At 35.5% G+C, this 19,319-nt stretch overlaps 1 protein-coding gene and 1 long non-coding RNA gene across 5 annotated transcripts in view; both read right to left on the bottom strand.

Moving 5' to 3' along the window:
- PPP1R12A (protein phosphatase 1 regulatory subunit 12A) overlaps positions 1–19,319 on the bottom strand; it is a 145,959-nt gene that overhangs the window by 9,412 nt on the left and 117,228 nt on the right. For 3 of the 4 annotated variants that reach the window (XM_030480545.1, XM_030480544.1, XM_030480547.1), the window contains 4 exons: positions 6,892–6,908; positions 5,573–5,714; positions 4,781–4,885; positions 3,838–3,885 (listed from right to left, as the gene is read on the bottom strand). In XM_030480545.1, coding sequence (XP_030336405.1) covers positions 3,838–3,885; positions 4,781–4,885; positions 5,573–5,714; positions 6,892–6,908 — 312 coding nt within the window. Of the gene's footprint in view, positions 1–3,837; positions 3,886–4,780; positions 4,886–5,572; positions 5,715–6,891; positions 6,909–11,935; positions 11,997–16,735; positions 16,741–19,319 lie in introns of all 4 variants that reach the window. The other variant, XM_030480549.1, reaches the window with a different exon arrangement.
- On the bottom strand, positions 111–2,040 carry LOC115605710. The gene is made up of 2 exons (XR_003990692.1): positions 1,223–2,040; positions 111–1,185 (listed from the first exon to the last, which is right to left on the bottom strand). It is a non-coding gene; the product is annotated as an uncharacterized LOC115605710 (long non-coding RNA).

Genomic DNA, 19,319 nt, shown 5'->3' on the forward strand with positions numbered 1-19,319 from the left:
ATTAAAGGGGTTCAGCTGAGTACCAAAGAAATCTAGCTACATAAGACCACCTGCTTCTTCAGTAAATGTTTCCTGAATATTTTCTGCGTTTCTAGTATGGTTTTATTTTCCCTTTTTTTTTTCTTTTAACCTGAGAAGCAGGAGAAATTATCCTTTGTAGCAAACTTCAGGTTGTTTTGATTACACTGATTACAGTCCCCAAGCAAGCTTATTGAAAGGTAGCTTAGGGTTTTCTATACTATGATGCGGTCTGCAGTGCAGCCACGCTACCGTATTTCTAAATGACATTACTGAGTTTAAACCTAATTTTCAACACATCTGATGGACGAATAGCTAATGCAATAGACTTCAGGGCTTTATAGCTTGCTTGCTTGCTGTCCTGTGTCAGACAATGCAGTGTGTCTTGTTTAAAAGCAGCTGCGGTTATCAATACTCATTCAGATCTTTCTAAAGTGTGAAAGGCAAAAGCAACAGATTATTGCGAAGTGGACATATGCATCTGCATACAACAGTGTTACGCAAACAGCAAGCAGCATTGACTGAGGTGTGTAAAACTTTGGTTAGATCATACCGCCCAGTAGATACTGACTCTTGCCGGTCACCTTTCAGATATAAATCATTTGAATTCAGTTTAATCATAGTGCAGTTATACCCCAACATTTTCCCATTTTAGCAAACAACTTTAAAGGTTTATCAAAGTAATACATTACTGCAGTTGTTAGTACTTAATGTACTTAACTCCTTTAAGACTTGTCCCATAATGATACTAATGGATAGTAATGGGCATAGTAAGTACCAGCGAGTTAACTGCAGTAAGCGACTAATAAAAACCCCACACCATCTTACATTACTTAGAATTGCATCAGTTACCTACTAGCTTTGTAGAATAACATATATTATGTGTTCTCATATTAAGCAGTATTTGACAATTCCTATGATTACCAAGAGATGAATTATCAAATAAATTTCAACATTTCATATGGTTAGAAATCATTAGTCCTTTCGATGCATTTGTTTAACTACCATGTTGAGCTTGTCTAAGAACAACGAGTTGCAATAAAAGCCAATCAAGTAAAATCCTTATTTTGTTAACTTTATATACTTCACTTTATTTAATAGAAATATTTAAATGGACTGGTGTAGAGTAAGATTTTTTGTAAAAAAGTATTGTTCTGATTAGATATGCTTCTCTTTTTCCTGAACTGCTCACTCTTTCAGGAACTGGCTTGAGGAATGCCAACAAAATACCACATCGCAGTTTCACTGGGAAAATTTACCAGGCTTATTTGATTAGTCCCCGGACTCAAAGGGTTTGAGATTTATGCAGTCTAAAATGTTATGATATACTTCAACAACTGTAAAAGGTATGCCAAGGAACATCTGTAACCCTCAATATGAGAAAAAAAAAAAAGCATGCTAGTCTTTCAGCTTATAAAATACAGTAGCTCATTTGTATGTCTCAAAGTAGCGAACAGCCATGGGTTTGGTGCAGTGAGACTGCGGTACAGGGATATACATAGGTGAAAAATTGACCCCAGAATTACAAAATTATTAAGAGGTAAAACCAGCTGTATATACCTACATATATAGGTATATATATACACTGTGTGTATTCAGTACTACAAAAAAATATACCTCTCCACAACCCAAATTCCCAGCTGATGAATTGTAAAGTTGGGGGAAGCTGGTTAAAGATACCTACAATTCTGGATTCTAATCCAGACTGAAACCTGGCAATTTGAGTTTTATTGTCACATTGTATGAAATTCTGCTTTTAGTGTACTTTTCAGAGTGATAGGTTGTTAACGAAACCCTTATTTTTGCCTGTATATTGCTAGGACCTTGCATCTGTGATCCGGTCTGTATCCCATCCCCATGGAAGTAGCCCCTTGCTGGTAAACAGTTCCCAAATGAACAATATTGACCATGCATCACCAAATCACACCATGGATATCTACTTCTGAAGGCTGAATTCAAATGAAATTCAAAGCCAGTATTTTCTATATGTTATTACTTTGCAATTCTAGGTTTAATAAATGTTCCCATCTTCTTTACTGAAAAGGTATGTTTCAGCTTGAAAATGCGAGCCTTTTATTTCTTCCAATTTATTCTCACTGCTTTACTTCTCCCCTCCCCTTTCCCCTATGCTATTTATATAAACATTTTCAGTTTTATACTTTATTTCAATGAAGTCATATACTTGGAGAATGATCCATAGGAAAGCTCTACAATCTCTTTCTATTTTAACAGTTCTGTTTTTACATTACACATTAAAAAGGTGTCTTTAAAATTATTCTTAATTTGGTAAGCTTATTTCTGGAGATCAGCTATGGATGACCAGCAGCTGAGAATCCTACTTCAGTCACTTTCAAAGGGAAAGTAACTCCAGATTTTAACAAAAAGGGAATTCAGAAATAAATTCCAGTTTTAATGTCTTGTCTGAAAGGAAGTTTAAAATTATAAAATACAATTAAAAGTCTCCTAAATCTTCTGTAAAGCATGTTTCTGCCATACACCGTTATCACTAAGTTAATTTTTTACCTGAATGCTCTGCAGTATGGAACTTATATAGTAATGGACACAGCTAAATCTATGAAACAACTAAATGTCCACTTGTGTGGCCACAAGAGAAGCAAGAAACCAATTAAAGCTGCTGATGAAACTCTTCTACTGCTGAAATCACTGTCTACAGCAGGATGCCAAAAAATCAGGGAGAAATAGGTGCTAAAAGGCTGCTGCAATTATCTGGAGAGATCATTAAGATAAAGTTAATGGAACTTCAGGAAGTGCCTGAGAGTATTTCTACATTTCCATGTGCTCCTATAAAATCTACCAAGTGTCTGTTTATACACCAGACGGGTTTGTAGAAGTAAAAATAATTTTCTTAACCTCAAATACTGGAAAGTAAACATAATAGGCCAGTGAATGTGAAGTTTACCAGGGATAAATAAATGCATACCATATCACTTATTACTGTCAAAATCCCATTTAAGCATCTAATGCGTCACTCCAGGATCAGGAGAGAAAAGAACATGTGGCCAGCGTCATGAAGGAAGCCAGGACCACAATAAAACCAATGCAGTTTGCTTTATATTGCTGTGGAACTAAACTTTTGTAAAGATGGATTTGAAACTAGCATGAAACTACGGCTGGAAGTTATCATGTGTCTAACTTCTGAAATAATTCCTGTAATCTATCTCACATATAGATTTATTACACGGCTCCTTTCCCATTCAGTTTAGGGCTGTTTCTGATCCTGATGGCCACCTCTTCCCACACTGCTTACTCATTCTTCCCGCCCACCCCAGTATTACATTCCCTCTGGAAAAAGTTACAGTACAGGGAAAGAGACAGATTATGATTAATTTTATATCCTTAGCAGGTTTAAGGTCTCATTTCTGTGAGGTGAAACAGCTACTGCATTACCAACAATAACTAGTAAAACAACATGCATGCTTCTGGAAAGCTCTGAGGAAATTAAAGTCTCCGAATCTTGGAAATGCCTTAGAACATGAGACAGTCTAAATCTGCTTAACCGTCTGGAATGCCAGCATTGTTTGGATGAGATGGAACAGATCCCTGGAGGGCAGCAGGGTTTAGAACCTGGTTATCATGAACCAACAGGTAACCTGAAGGCAATTCTTAAGAGTAATTTGATCTCACAGTATCTCACATTCAGTGCCACTTTGAAACCTAGAATCCTCAAATAGTCTAAAAAAATGCAAGTTATGAGAAAGGCTTCTGCTCGCATTAAAATATATCCAAACCAGGGGTTGCAAAACAAACTAAAACAAAGCCTCAACTGGAGTACTTAAGAGATCTTTGGCAGAAACTCACCCTTTTCTCCATTTCCAAAAGTGATCTGTCAGCAAATCTTTCTTGTCTCTGAAACACAAAATTAATGAAGACATTGATACTTGTTCTTAACCAACATAAACTGAGGAAAAAACAATTCAACTGGACATTTTAGTATTCTGCTCGAAGTATGTCTTGAAAAGCATTTTAAGCATGTTCGGGGAAGTTAACACTGAAATAAAGGAGAATGAACTGGATTTATCACGCACTTCCTCTGTGACCATCCCTAAGTAATTTAATCACTACACAGCCTTTGGCAAATAAGAGTAATATAGTATTTCTATCTAAAAGCATTACAAAACGAACAACTTTTCAATGTACTTCACTGGTATTTACAGGGTACACATGGAAGACACTTAAGTACAGGTAAATTCTGGCAAATATGATCTGAGACTAGGAAATACTCTTTCTACAGCAATTTAAGACACATTAAACTTTTGTGTATGTATTTGCTATTACTGTATTCAGCACTGTTATCTGACAGCAGTTTATCTGTACTGGAGTGCACTATTTGCTCTTCAGTTCTAAGATAAAGCTATCTAACTAGCCAGGAAGAACTGGCAGCTTACGCCAATCTGCCAGCAGGTTTATGAATTAATCAATCAATCCTGACTGATAGCTGGAATATAAGCTTAACAGTGTAGAAAGTGTATATGCCTACCCAGGAAAGAAGTTCCAGATATACGCTGGCAAGAATCACTACTACTTAAATAGGCAGGAGGCAGTCTCACACATTTTGTTCATAGCTGAAGACCAGAATCCTGCGCTCGCTTCTCTTCAGAAACAGAGAGGTACTCTTCTTCACTCCCATCGTTGGATAAGAAACAAAGCTGATGCCTAGTACAAAGCAGCCCGTTGCCTGGGGTGCTTCTAGTTTGCTGTCCAATTTGACAGTTAAGTACATGCTTTTTTGTTTCATACAAACCTGAGTGGTCTTCTCCAACTGTAGCTTAAGATCTGTAAGTTCCATGTTGGTATCATGTAACTGTGCTTTCAGTTTTTCATTTTCAGCTAGAATCTGTTCATAAAGCTAAGAGAAAATATTCATTAAAAAATACCAAATAGTCATCAGAGAGATTAGCTGGAAAATTTAAAAACTCCGATTGAGCCGCATGTAAAATGAACAAATACATTAATAGTCTAAGAAGCAAAAATCAGTTACAGATTTTAAAGATGTTTAGAATTAGCAAGCACTTTAAAGAACTGTAACCAAATATTTCGAGAAACAAGCAACTGTGTACAGGGAGCATGCAACTTACCTTTCACACGTTAAAAATATACTTGCCACTCTTTTTGCTTCAGTATTCACAGATTAGATACCACAGTAAACTCTGTCAAACTCTTACTCTATTTTCAAGCAAGATCTAAACAAATTTTTACATTATATGTATGTAAGCTAGCAAACATATAAAATAAAAGGCTTCCCATATGTCTAAACCAGTTTTAATGATACAATCAACTAAAAAAAAGATAGTATTTGTCATAAAAAATGGATCTTGGCTCCTCTGGATTTCTACCCTGCCTTGAAGAGAAAAGTGCAAAAGCCAGAAGCTGTATTGTACTGTGCATTTTCCTCCAGTGTAGTGGTTGCTTTGTTCCTCCATTTGGCTGAGTTGCTTTAAGCAGCATTTGTGATGCAATGTGAGATTGTTTCCAGACAATTTATGAGAAACAGTAATAAAGTTCTATTTTCCCACCAAAATTACCGATCAGATACCTTCTTAAAATCAGTGCTATCTTCTTTTTCTAGTCTACTGCAGTATGGTTTTCGATCTTCAAGGTAGCTCTGTGACACCGACCGCCCTTGTGCTGAATCATAACGATCACCTGAAGACAGGCCGAGGGATCCCATATCATATCTGTAAAGAAAGGTCTTATTTTAATTTTTATTCAAACTGAGACCACTCACTGTGTCAAACGTTAGGAGTTTGCTGTAACCCAGCTGAAAACAACCAAATGCAATTATGGGCTTTAGTTTAGCCCACTGTCTTCTAATGTGATGCAAATTAAGTTTTTACATTCTCTCAGTACTTCAAGATTCTGTATGAAAAGGTTTTCAAATTGCTCAGTCTGCCAAGTAAGTGCCTGTGCCTTGTATGCAGAGAAATCTTTTAAATTAAATTAAAATATATAATTCAAGCAGATACTTTCATCTTAAAGGACTTTATATTAGCTTAGGTACTTTAATTCTTCTTTATTTATAAAGACCTATTTTTAAAAAATGACTTACTTTAATTGAAGGTTTTTATAAAAGTAATCTCTAAAATACCATCCTTGATGAATTCTCCAGGTTTTATTAGAAAAACCAAGGAGATTTCAAAACTTTTTGTTGTGAATTCTAGTATTTCAGCAGAAGTGGTTTATGAAACAAATCTTCAGCAAAGTCTCTATCCTATTCATCACTATAATACAACCAGTATTAACAAAGTTCAGAATGTTTCACACTATTCGCTCTTCACTGATCATGTGCTGTAGCAGATCTACTTAACAGATTTTCAGCACAGACAGAACATACCAAAACAAAATAATTCTAAAGGTCTAAAAACAAATCAAAAATTTTTTTTTAAAGGATTGATATTTCTGCATTGCCTTTTAACATATCTTAAGGAAATCTGATATTCAGAGGGTATAGTACTTTTCTTGAGATTGCTTGCAAACTTTTCAGTAGGGTATTCTAAAACAGGGGCAACAAGAACCTCTTATCTTCATTGCAAAATCTGACTTCACGCTGAAAAATCTGCAGGGAATGGTCCTATATCCACTATGTTCTACAAAATGCCCAGCCTGCTTTCAGTGCACTACTAATAGAGTCCAGTATATCACCCAGAATGGAGCAGCCCACCCACACATGATAAAAAATATTCAGAACTGAAGCTTCACAACTCTATTTCATACAAAGATTAAATATCATTAATGTCTTTTTAAAGCTCAACTCATCTAACTACTGGGGTTAAGCTGAATTGTATATGAAGAACTTAAAATGAGAATATGTGAACAGAAAGTGTAAGAATTTTAATTTATTTAAATTGCACGTACCTTGACAGGCTGTCACTCTGAGGTGGCAAGGGGCAAAAAGAGAGAAAAAGTATGGATCAAGTCAGTAATTTTATTAAATAAAATATATAACAATCTGTGAACAAATGCAGCTAAACAGTTATGTTAAATGCATACACTATCCAACAGTATGCAATTGTCAAGCTTCAATTTTGTTATGTCTGGAACAGAAAAGAAATATGTTCTAGAACGTGTTTGCCAAAATAAGATTGCCAAAATATGATTTACAAGGATGTTAACATTATACCCTAAAAGTCTGGACTGGCCCAAACATTAGTCATTTCAGCAGTCGGGCATTCTGCAATTTGCCTGCCTGTTACCAAAGGTATCAGAACTGTGTTTGTCTGAATTCCCTAGTCCTTCCTCTTCTCTACCATTAGCAATAATGTTTTGAAAGGTCAACAGAATAAAGACTTCATCTCAAAATAATAATATAAAATAAGCTACAAGATCATTGTTTCAACATAGTTTGACGGGAAACAAGCTACTGTACCAGTAACATAAGGAAGTACTTATTAGACTTAAAATTAAGTGGGGACAATTTTCATTTTTTTGTATTACTTTCATTCCAGATGAATCCACAGGCACGAAGTTCACTCACTTAAATCTAACAAGCAAATTTAATTAGAAGTGATGACCTTAAGAGAGAGGGAGGTGCCCTCTAAGCATTACATCAGCCATTCAGTTATAAAAAAACCTTTTCCCCTCTGGGTGGTCAACACAGATTCATCGTTTATTCCAATTATAATAACAATCTTGAGTGAAGACATTTCAGGAAAGAAACTCTACTGATGTATCATCACCTGGATATCCTCCAATGTTATTCACCTAGCAGTGGCTGAAGCCTTCACCAGAGGTGTTTTTTTGGGTGGTGGTGTGGTTTATTTGGTTTCCCTTTTCAGAAGGAAACTATTTTTCCAGTGTGCACAGAGGAAAAAAGCCACATTCTCCACAATACATGCAATTTTCCCTTTGACACCTTGAAGTGCATTTACTACACAGAGGGTATCAAAAGTACATTGCTGTAGCCTAACCATTCCTAATAAAACATTGTTATATTCTGTTAGGGGCATGAATAATGCCAAGAACTTAAGAAACTTCATAGAATACATCACGGTCAGGTAGCACACATCTATACGTGGATATCTTTTAAGCTACTGGCCGCAAGATTAAGTTCCACCTAAGCATGAGCCTTATCTTGCATCATTGCCATGTTTAAGTAAGATCAGTGTGAGATTACAGAATTCCACCATATAATCAACGACCTACCAAATCCCTTTCCACTGCTTCCTTCTCACCTCAACAAAACAGAAGAAGCTTTGTCCGCAGTCAAGACTTTAGGTTTCTCTTTTTACCTTGAGGGAATGCTGTATGCAGAAAAATGTTAAGCTGGTCCTTTTAACGTTTACCTACAATGTAGGACAGCCACTACAAAGAAGTAAACCATTCCTACATTATTTCTTAACAAATACGCTTTCTAAAGGCTGTTTTTCTTTGCTTCTAGTGGACTCCCCATGGTGCCGTGGGAATGTGAAACCTCCCAGATCTCCATTCCCTGCTGCACTATAGCTTCCCGAACGGAAAGGCGAGTTATTAAGTCACACACAGACCATCTTAGAAACAAAATTTTCCAGCTACACAGGGAACAACAAATGAACGGGTGAGGTAAGAAAGCAGTAATTACTAGAGGCAGGAAAACACAGACACAGCCCATTCCCATTCTTCTGGCTGAGGCTGGGAACCTGGGAAGCTGGACAAGGATACCATAATCTTCAGAAAACTGTACTTCAGTGGCTTCTGTTCTCTGAAAGCTGTGAAGCCCTGCTCCTGCTGCTCAAGCACCATCCAGCCTCCGTACCTCACTGAAAGACCCTCACATTTCTCAAGCACATGCCCCTTTCTCGTTCCCTCACTTTTCACAAAACATGTTTGGGTTTTAATTTTGTAGCAGTCTTTGCTGTTTGCTTTATTTCCCCTTCAGATTGTGTCAGTTCAGCTCAGTCACAATTTTTGACATTTGACAAAAAAGAATTCTGAAAAGGTGTGACTGAGTTTACAAACTACATAAAGCTTGTCTGAGGACAAATGATACCAGCAAAGCTACCCCTGTGTGTCCAAATCACATGACTTGGATGTTCTTTGTACAGTCGCAGAACAGAGCAGACATTGCAGCCACAATTACAGTGGCAGCACACAAGCAGTAACAAAAAACTAAACCATACATATCCTTATCTACACGACCTGAAAGAACACTTACTTCTAACCCTTCCAACCTTTCAGAAGTCACATACCTGGTATCCCTAGCTAAAACAAAGTTTCAGCTGATTTAATTATAACCTAATCACAGTTGTAGTACCTATTTTTTTTTAATACATCATACTGAAACCCAGGTTTCTTAGTTACTTAGAATCCACCAGCTGCCGAAGTGATCTGACTTCCTTATTTTTAAATGGCTATCCTACAACTTAGTTCTAAGGCTATCCGTCTAACAGGAACACCAATTTCCTTTAAGTAACATGGCTTTTTTTGTGTGAGCTGAAGGAATACTCAGCTCTTAACATTAAAAAGCCTAAACAAAATTTCATTAGAACCTCCAACTGTCAAAGTGCTTAGCAAAGTCTGACATCTCTGTAATAGCTCTCCTTTATGGACAAAGGATCAGCTAAGAAGTAAAAAGGCAGTTCTGAAGGATCGAAGAACAAGAAAGCACAAACTGAAATCTTACAAGAAAGTTCTTTCAAAGACCTCTGAGATGAATAACGTAATAATTTTTTGGCTCCTTAAGGATTTCAGGATAGAAATTATTTTGTCTAAGGTCCTTTAATTTTCTTTGTAGCATGCACCCAAGACCTCCTCTATTTAGTTTAAACTCTTGAGTTACCGCCAAAGCCTTTGGAATTTTATAGTTACCATCGTCTACCTCTGGCTTGTAGCTTCACCAAGCAAAAAAACAACAGCACCACATAAGGGAGTAACAGAGAATTTCAGTAGATCCGAAGTTTCTGTCTTCTGACTAGCAGTACATCAAATAATCACCAGAACTGAAAAAGCATAACTGTTTTCTGATTGTCTTTCACTCTAATTCTAGCTTATTCATACCTTTCATCTTCCTAGAACTGAGCAGGATTTGTAACCAAATAATGAATTTCTACAATAAAACGATTAAGATTTGTGTCAAAGTGAAAGCAGATTTAGCAACTACAATACAGAAAGTGCAGTTTCTTTAGGCATTTAAAAAAATAATAAAAATACACTTTGTGCATGGATTTGGGAACAAATTCCCTCTTAGAATGTTCAAGATCTATTCCACTATTATATTTCTAAGACGGCAATATACTGCACTGACAAAAGTGATAGATTTAGTACTCAGTTTATCACTGATAAATGCTAAATAGCTTTTTATCAAAGAGAGGAAGTTACTTGAAATTTACAAAATGTTTTAAATGTCTGATAAACCATTTGTATGCAAAGGAAAAAACCACCCAAATATGAAAACAATGAAATTATTATATACAAATTTTAAGATATCTCATAGTTAACAGATTATAATAATTACAAGGCTAGGACACTTTCTGCAATTTTGACACTATACTGGAAATTCTGTACTAGATTTGACAAAACTTAAAAATGTAAAACCACATGAAATACTTATTTTGAAATTCAACTCACTTTCACTCTATTTTTGTATTTTCTGCAGCTGATGTAACACAAGAGCTTATATCAACAAAGTAAAATCAATTTATGCAGCTAGGTGACAGTGACAGTTCACACTTTCAATTTATTTCAGAGCTCTTCATGAACTCAAATCTGATATTATATTGATTTATAATGAAACCAAACTACTAAAGTCTATATAGAGAGCTAGGAGAATGTTTTGACTCCTAAGCCAAGCCATGATCAGGCAGCCTAATTCTACACTTCACCATCCCACCCCAACGCACATCCTTTTAATTACAGCTCATATTAGTAATTTTGGGCCTGTTTTACCACTATTTCACTGTAGTTTTATGAGAGTCTAATTCTATCAGAAGCACCACATGGACAGTCTACCAAAATGAATTTCTACAGAACAGAATAGGAGTAATTACAGATCTAAGGATAATGATATCCACTAGTGGGAGGAAAGGAAACAGGACTACACATTCATGTTAACGTGACACAGAAATAAAAAATAGAGCAAACCAAAACCAGAATGAATCTCTTAACGAGAGTATTTAAGGAATGTTTAATGGAAGCTTTTACAAAAAGGAGAGAAACATCACTTGAGTTTTATCCCTCAGTAATGAAGCTGATTCTATAGTGTGTAACTCCAGGGTTTAGGTCAAGAGAAATACATCCTGCTATACCATTTTATAGTACAGCTTAAGTTATTACTTCTCTTTTTAATCCCTATTCAGCCCACTGTGACACACCACTCAGTTTATAAGGTTTTTTCCATCAAACCAAGCCTACTATACTGTTATCCACTGACTAATAGTGGCAAATTAGGATGTTCTGAAACCCATTTACTTCAACGGAGAAATTAAGTACATTGTGCTTGTCAGCTTTCTATGTTTCATTATATTAACTTCTCATGTTATTTACATTATTGACAGCACTAGAGTTAGTTTTAAAATGTTTTAATTAGTGTGCAGAAGTCACTGGACATCATTTATCTGAAAATAACAGAGCAGACGGAACAAAAACTTCTGCAAGGTAGAGACTGACAGCTCGTCCAGTAACTTGCTGCAACATGTCCCTGACCTACGCATCAGAGATTTCACCTATGTTTTCTGGATACTATTTCTATATAATCAGAGTAGAAGAGAAAACCACCCATTTTAGCCATTATTAATATGTTAAAATTTGTTATTAAAGCCTGCAAAGGAAATGGCACTGAACCATAGCCATGAATTATGAATGAGAAAGCACTCATAAGAACTCTACTGTAAATACTCTTTTTAATTGAATGCAACTGCAACAGAAGTTTTACAATCAAAATGTATCTGTTAGAAAGCTAATGAAGTAATAATCTTTTTAAAATTACCTGAATTTCTTTCTTATTTGTTCCTTCTTCTGAATCAGATTGGTGTTCCTGTTCATTTTCACTCTGGTGAAAGAGGTGGGAGAGGAAAAACAACTGAACTGTTGAACGCTTACTAAGCTTTTAAGGCATTCTAGACTTAATATGAAAATCTACGAGCAGTAGAATTCCACCCAAATAAAATATACAGAGAATATATGGTGAAAATTCTTGAACAAGTGCACGTTTTCAGTACCAGAAAGAAAAGAAACAGAACTTTGCATCTGGCATATGAAAACCTTGCTTTTACAAAATTTCATACTGATCCCATGACAAAGAACAGGGAAAGGGAATTGGCTGAACCATGAACTACTGGTTGAACCCTTCTAATCTGACACCAGTTCTTTCAAGTGTAAGTACAATTTCTGGCACAATTGTAATATGCCAGAAAATGATTCTCATTCTTACAGCTTTGGTATGCATGCAATAGAAAAGAATTATTCAGTGATTATTTTTTCCTTAGATTATGATTAATTCCTATGAAGTTATGGTTAATACAGTATTCTAGAATCCTTTTTAGCTTTATCAACATAACTTAGACTTAATTTTTATTATGCTCCCAAAAGCTTCAAAAAAGAGATACAAACAATACATAACATGAACAAGCGTCAGTTTTTCCAGAACAGTTAATTATATGCTGTATTACCCTAAACTATTCTCTATGTTAAGAATAGACTGTACACATTCCATATTGCTACAAGCTAAGGCTTTAAATCAACAGTAGCAGTTGTTTACTTACATCTTGAGTCCAAAAAGAAACTCCTGTAGATCGTCGTTTTTCTCTCGGTCGCCTCCTTTCCCTTATAGACTTAGGCTGTGACTTATCTTCTTCCTTTTCTTCCTCTTTTTTGCCCCCTTCTGTTAATGACAACTTTCTTATTCATTTGACACAATTTTTCTGAACATTTTCTGAGATAATTCTCAGTCTTTAAAATGCTCACAAAAATTTTTTTGACCTGAGATAAAAGTTGCTAAATTGCTTCTTATCACATACAGGGTTTGCTGTAATACACATTCCTCAGAATATAGCTCTAAAATACTATAAATACTGTTCCAATTCTTGACCATCAACTGCAAAATACTAATTCCATCTCAGCCACCTCAACAAAATGTTTCAATGTAACAGTAATACATACAAATTGTACTTAAAATTCAATTTTCAAATCTGTCATGTAATAATTCAAACATCTGTGTCATTAGATGTATAAAAGTACAAAATGAGAGAAGATAATTCTTCACAATTCTTCATCAAACAAGGGTTTTTTTGCTTACATCAAGAATTTGATACTAAAAACCAAAACCTTTTAAAATTCTGTTAAATCCTCCTTAGAGTCCCCCGTTTCATTACAGTCCTCTCCATTTTGATCTAAGGAAGAATAAAATGGGATCTCCTAGGCTACATTAATACTATATTACAGATTTCCCTTTTCTTTAAAAGAAATGCAATTGCAGTTCAAGCCCGAAGTAGTATCTCAGGATTGTGTTTTTTCCCCTATGTTTACAAGTAATTTGTATAAAAAACATCCCAAAAACCAAACAACCAAACCCAAAGTTGCCCAAACCAGTTACTTGCCTATTATCATGCAGTCTATTCAGTGTGCTGTTCTTTTATTAAAGAAGGAAACCACAGATTTGAGTTCAGATAGAAGCAACACTAAAAACATGACTTTAGCATCACTAGTCTTTAGAAGTAAATAAACAGCTTAGTGTGAAGCAAGAATTAAACAGGGAAGAAGGAAATACAAATATTCCTGGTGAACATACACCTTCCCTTATTAAAGAAATGATGGTTTTACCTCTGGGCTTTCAGACGGTAGTGTATTTCTCCTCCTACAGTCACAATTTGAAAAAAAGAACCTGCTGTAGCTAATATTTACCCATGAAAATCATTTCTACAGAACAATCTAGAAAGAGTTTCCTAGAGTAAGCATGCATTACTGAAGAATCTTAATCCAAATTTCAGTTCATGGTAAGACACAGAGGGAAAATCAGGAAGCATATCCCTGAAGTTTAGCTCCAATAACTTCCTCAGAATATACCAGTCTAGGGAATATGGCAATACTTCTATGTATGTAGTTCATGAAGATTTGATCATGGATCATTTAATCTGATCCTCTGTATAACATAATTATAAATTTCAATCAGTAATCCCATTCAAGTTACTGATCAATGACTTGAATCAGTCATGTCAACTGTGGGATGCCTGTGAGACAGAACCGGAAACCACAACGTTATATGTCAACAACGTCCTCTTTTGACAGGCAACTGATCAGGCACAACACTGCTGAGAATTATTGCACATGATTCGCATTTGCAATAAGAGCAAAAACTCTGACATCAGAGAAAAACTTTTTTCTGACCTCTGAATCTCACATCTGATCCTCAGCTTAAGATCACATAAACCGGTAAGGATTTAAAAGTATGGTTCCATTAAATACTCTGAACTACCACTGGAAACATCTTCTTCCCTTTGTTTTCAGCTGCTAATGAAACCCTGAGAGGTCCTTAAAGCATTAAAGCATCGTTCCAATCCTTCAATGTGGAAGGACTGAAAAAAAACCCAGTTATTTAACCAAGTAAAATTCCTCCTTAATACCTGCAAGTATTTAAACTCTGAAATGTGGTATTTCATTATAGTTGTGTTAAAGCAGAAATGAAAGCATCATGTGGATACCCAGGGCAGTATATTTGACATTTCTAAGACCCACCGATGGAAAACAGATTCACATATTAAACAGCTGCAAACCACCACGAAGTACAGAAAATCTTTTCCCTTTTTATGTTCAAGTTTTGGAATTTCTTTCAGAAGATGGAGTAAGATACATCCCCAGTGGTCTTACACATCACACCCTATTTTGAACTACCTCTAGAAGCATAGGCTGCCCTTTGTCAACTAAACAAAGAAAGAAGAACCCTTCACAAACAGTACTCCTACCTCTCTCACTTTCCTTTGTCCCGCTCCGAGAATAGGCCGAAGTTATACCTATAAGGCTGTTTGGTCTGTTTAGTTGACTTGAAGTTGAAAGTGAGCTAGTGGAGGTGGAGAGCGAAGAGGTGGTTGATGACGAAGAAGTTGAAGTTGGTCTATAGCGATGATATGGCTATTCAGCAGAAAAATGTCAAAATTAATTTACCAAGATTAAAAAAGAATTAAAATACAGGCTATTAGAACATTCACATAGATAAATAATTCTTATAGTAGTAACAAAATTAAAATACTATAGTTGGAGTTAAGATTCATATAATTTCTCTACCTAAAGAGACTCATCATGAAAATACCTCTTCAACAGTTCGGGAATATCTTTGTCTATAATCATCATCTTTAGTTTCAGATTCTTTCTTTTCTTCTTGTTTTTCTTTGTCTTGCTTTTCTTTCTCTTCTTTTTCTTTCTCTTCATTTTCCTGTTCTCTGGTTCGTGTGGGACGACTTCTTCCTATAGTTTTTTCAGCTTCTTGAAGATCTGTCAGTGTTACACCCTGTGAAAACAGTAGTCAGCAAATGTTTCAATGTATCACTCCTATTAATGTAGATGATCACTATTTTAATGACAAAATTCAGCCTAAGAATATTAATCCTATGTATGAAGAAATAAATTTTACCTATATATTCTACCTGTAAGTTTTTCTCTCGAACCTTGGAGCCACGCATCCCTCTTTGATTACTGGCAAGTGTTTGCTGCAATGTGATATACCACAGATTCTCCAGCAACACAATTTTTAGTATTTAAATTTGAAAGTAATATTAGTAAACTATGTAGATAGAGACTTGGCCTTAGCATGCATAAGGATGATGGCTAGAGTATCTCTTTGTGCTGTTTTATCCGGGACTATTTGCTGATTACTCTGTTTGTCAGCAGAAACAAGAAGAAATGGGTAGAGACACTCCAGAGGACAGCGGGTGGTAATTGCTTCACTGCTCAAAGTGTTCAAATACCATCTGGAGGTTTTGCCAGTGTCACATCCTCCCCTTTGTTAAGATCGCACTGGTTGCAATTCAGTATGGGGTAGATCTGACAGAAATTGGAAAGAGCAACCAAATGTATCAGTATGTAAACTAAGAGAGAGAAAGGCTGAAACAAGGCATGCTGTTAGATTCTAAGATTATTAGCAAGTGACAAAAACCTCTTCCTTAGTACTCCTCCGTGTCCACAGAAACTAGGTTGAATGTACTTTTTTTCTATGTCATGGATCTTATTAGTCAACCATATATTGGTCAGCTCAATCACATTATCTTCAGTAGTCCATGTACAGAAAAAAAGACTGAGAAATGGAAGTACATACAGTATGCTGTGCCTATTTCTCAAGTATTAAGTCTTCAGCCAGAAGCATATAGCTGTTAGTTCTTAAAGAATTCAAAGTATTAAACATCTATGTAACATCAGATACAATTACTTGAGTAAGCCATTTTACCATAATGCAACCAAAACTTCCTTTTAGTGAAGGAGCCTGTGCTTTCAAATTTGTATTAAATGACTCTTCAGTGATTAGAAAAAGCAACTTTCAATACACAATGAAGGGTCATAAAGCTTGCAGGGATGAAAGGGGAAAAAAAGAGTCAAAAGAGGCTTTATTTTATCTGGGACAAGTTGTTTTATACCAGGAAGACCCATCAGTTTATTGGAGCTTTACTGGGAAATTAGAACTTCACTGTACTCAGGGAGCTACATGGGTACGCTTCCATACATGTAGGAGCTTTAATAAAACCGTACCTGCGTAGATCTTCTAGACTGTCTTGCTTGCCTGGATCTAGCTTTTCTTTGGGACTCTGACTCTTCATCCCGTACTGGAGTGAGGTATGATCTAAAGAGTTAATTACAAACAAAATTGGCAAACGATAACTTTTGTACAAATGTATTAAATGGTCAGAAAAAATCCCACAACACAGTATGACTTAAAACCAAAGCAGTTAGAAGAAAATCTTCATATAAAACAGATTACATTTTAGACATCTCATCCATATCATAATCATCTATTCATCAAGATAGCAGCCTGAGAACTCAATTAAAATATATAGTGTTTTTCCTACTTAATTCAGATTACTTTTTACCATTTTACCAAAATATAATGTAAGGTTTTTTTGGTATTTCACTAGTCTACTAACAAAGGGGTAGAAGACCTCAGAGATTCAGCCAGTTACACATTTATACACAAAATACGTGTAACTGAACTTGTCGGCATTTAGAAAAAACTCAATGTATTGCTAATGCCAAAAATCTAATTATACCAGCTGTTGTAACAGAGATTAAAAATCCTTGAGGAGGTGGTTACCATATTTTCACATGAATCATCCATGCTTTGAGTAATCCCACTCCCTTTGAAGAAACTGTGCTTAAGAATAAATCCTCATGAAACCCCCCCAAAATCCTGCAGAGTAAGCAGGTAATTGTAATCAAAGCCAAAAGGTTACTAGAGTAGACATACAAGGTCTCTAAACCAATCTTAAAAATGAGATAAAGAATATAGCTTCTTCAGCTATTCCAAAAGGACGCACCATTACATGCTTCATTACTAAAAGTAGTTTATAATGTCTTTACTTTTCAAATATTCTTTGAAATACTATTTCAAACATACTTTCCAAATACACAGTTTCAGTCTATCAATATGGATTAACCAACTTCGTTTCTAAGGAAAATATTTAGCATAGAATATTTCATATATAAAGAAGTTTTTCATGTGCATGTAAACATACAAAGATACACACACGCACATATATATATATGTATCTGTATATATACAGATAGATATGCATGTGCTGATATTCGGAGCACTACCTTTCATATGCATGCAATAATTATTTCAGTTTTGCCGATTTCTAAGGTTTAATGGATATTTTGATATGCCATCAAGAATGTATCTGTAATAGTATAAGACACAATCAGCCCAGAGCCAGATAAAAGGTATTTCAGGCCAACTGCAGGTATATAAAACATACATAGTTTATGCGCGTTAGTATACACACACTTGTGAGAGCAAACGAGACAGCAAAAGCCTTAATTCTAAATTTCCCTGCTTTTCTAGCTCATATGAAACTGAAATAGCATTTGTGTTTTAAAATTGAAACCACTCCTGAAATAAAAGATGTTTTGCTGATTTTGCTTTTGATTTGTTGGTTTCAGTCAAATTTTGCTACGGAAAATGCTGGTTCCAACTATGGTTGTTACTGACACGGTTGGAAGCACGTGTGGGCATCTCCTGAATCATGGTAGAGAACTAAAAATTAATCCCCATTTCAGAGAATTTATTTCATCTCAGTTTTGGGTATGAAAGGAAGACTGTGGAAAAGCGACTATCCTCAATAGGCCTAAAGCTATAAGAAATGTTTAAATGTTGTTGCTGTCTTATGTGAACCAAAAGAATGCAGGTTTCTTCTGTAACCATGAACAGCTTCATTATCTCTGTGAACACGCAGAGATGCACAAATCTGGTACAGGTGCAGAGGTTACATTTCAAAACTACTACAGAAGCAACAGAGAAATCTGGCATTTCAGCAGGAGAGTTAAAGGATAAACATTTATAAATATCCAGAAAAAGAACAACCCAAGGAAAGCTAACAGGAATTAGCAACTTCTGCTTCCATAAATAGCAGTTAAGAACTCTTTACGGAAACATAAACATGCACCAATCTTAACTCATCCTCCATGTAACTGTAACAGAAAAAACACTGTATTTTTAAAATAACATTTATACCATCTTCTTACTCATTCTTCATACTAAACAGCTCTGAAACCATTGCATTTACAATTGCATAATATGTTTCAAGTAAAAGAGAGCCTAAATGATGCAATGAAATAAACAGAATGTGTTGGGTTCAATACTCCTTTATCAGTAGTGCCAGGCATACAAAATGACTGAAAAAATGCTAAATTGTACCATATTAGAACACTGCCAGTGGCACAGTAGCTCAATCAGCAGCAATGTACTTGTAGTAAGTAATCAATTATTGATTTTCTTATTTTTAATTCCATGTTTTTACACAGTTCCATTATGGGTATATTTAGGAGGGCTCATTTAATCTATGACAGAAATACAAATATGAAAGTACCACATACCAAATGGGAACCGAAGGCCAGTAAAAAATATACATGAATGGTCTCTACCAGTACTAAGCTCTTACATAAATTGAGGCACATTGCTAGTTTTTTCAGTACACAGCAAGCAAACAAGACCGCTTACACTGTACTATCCAAATCTGTGGTAACCAACACATTCCTTGAAATAAGAAAAGAAGAAAATTTTTGTGTAAGAGCAACATTACTCTTAGGACCTTTACACACCTCCGTCTCTCCCTGACCTCTGATGTTGAGGACACAGTGCCAGAAGTAGCTGTAGTCATGGCTGTGGTAGTGGC

Source organism: Strigops habroptila, chromosome 3, assembly GCF_004027225.2.
Source record: "Strigops habroptila isolate Jane chromosome 3, bStrHab1.2.pri, whole genome shotgun sequence".
NCBI classification, from domain to species: Eukaryota; Metazoa; Chordata; class Aves; order Psittaciformes; family Psittacidae; genus Strigops; species Strigops habroptila.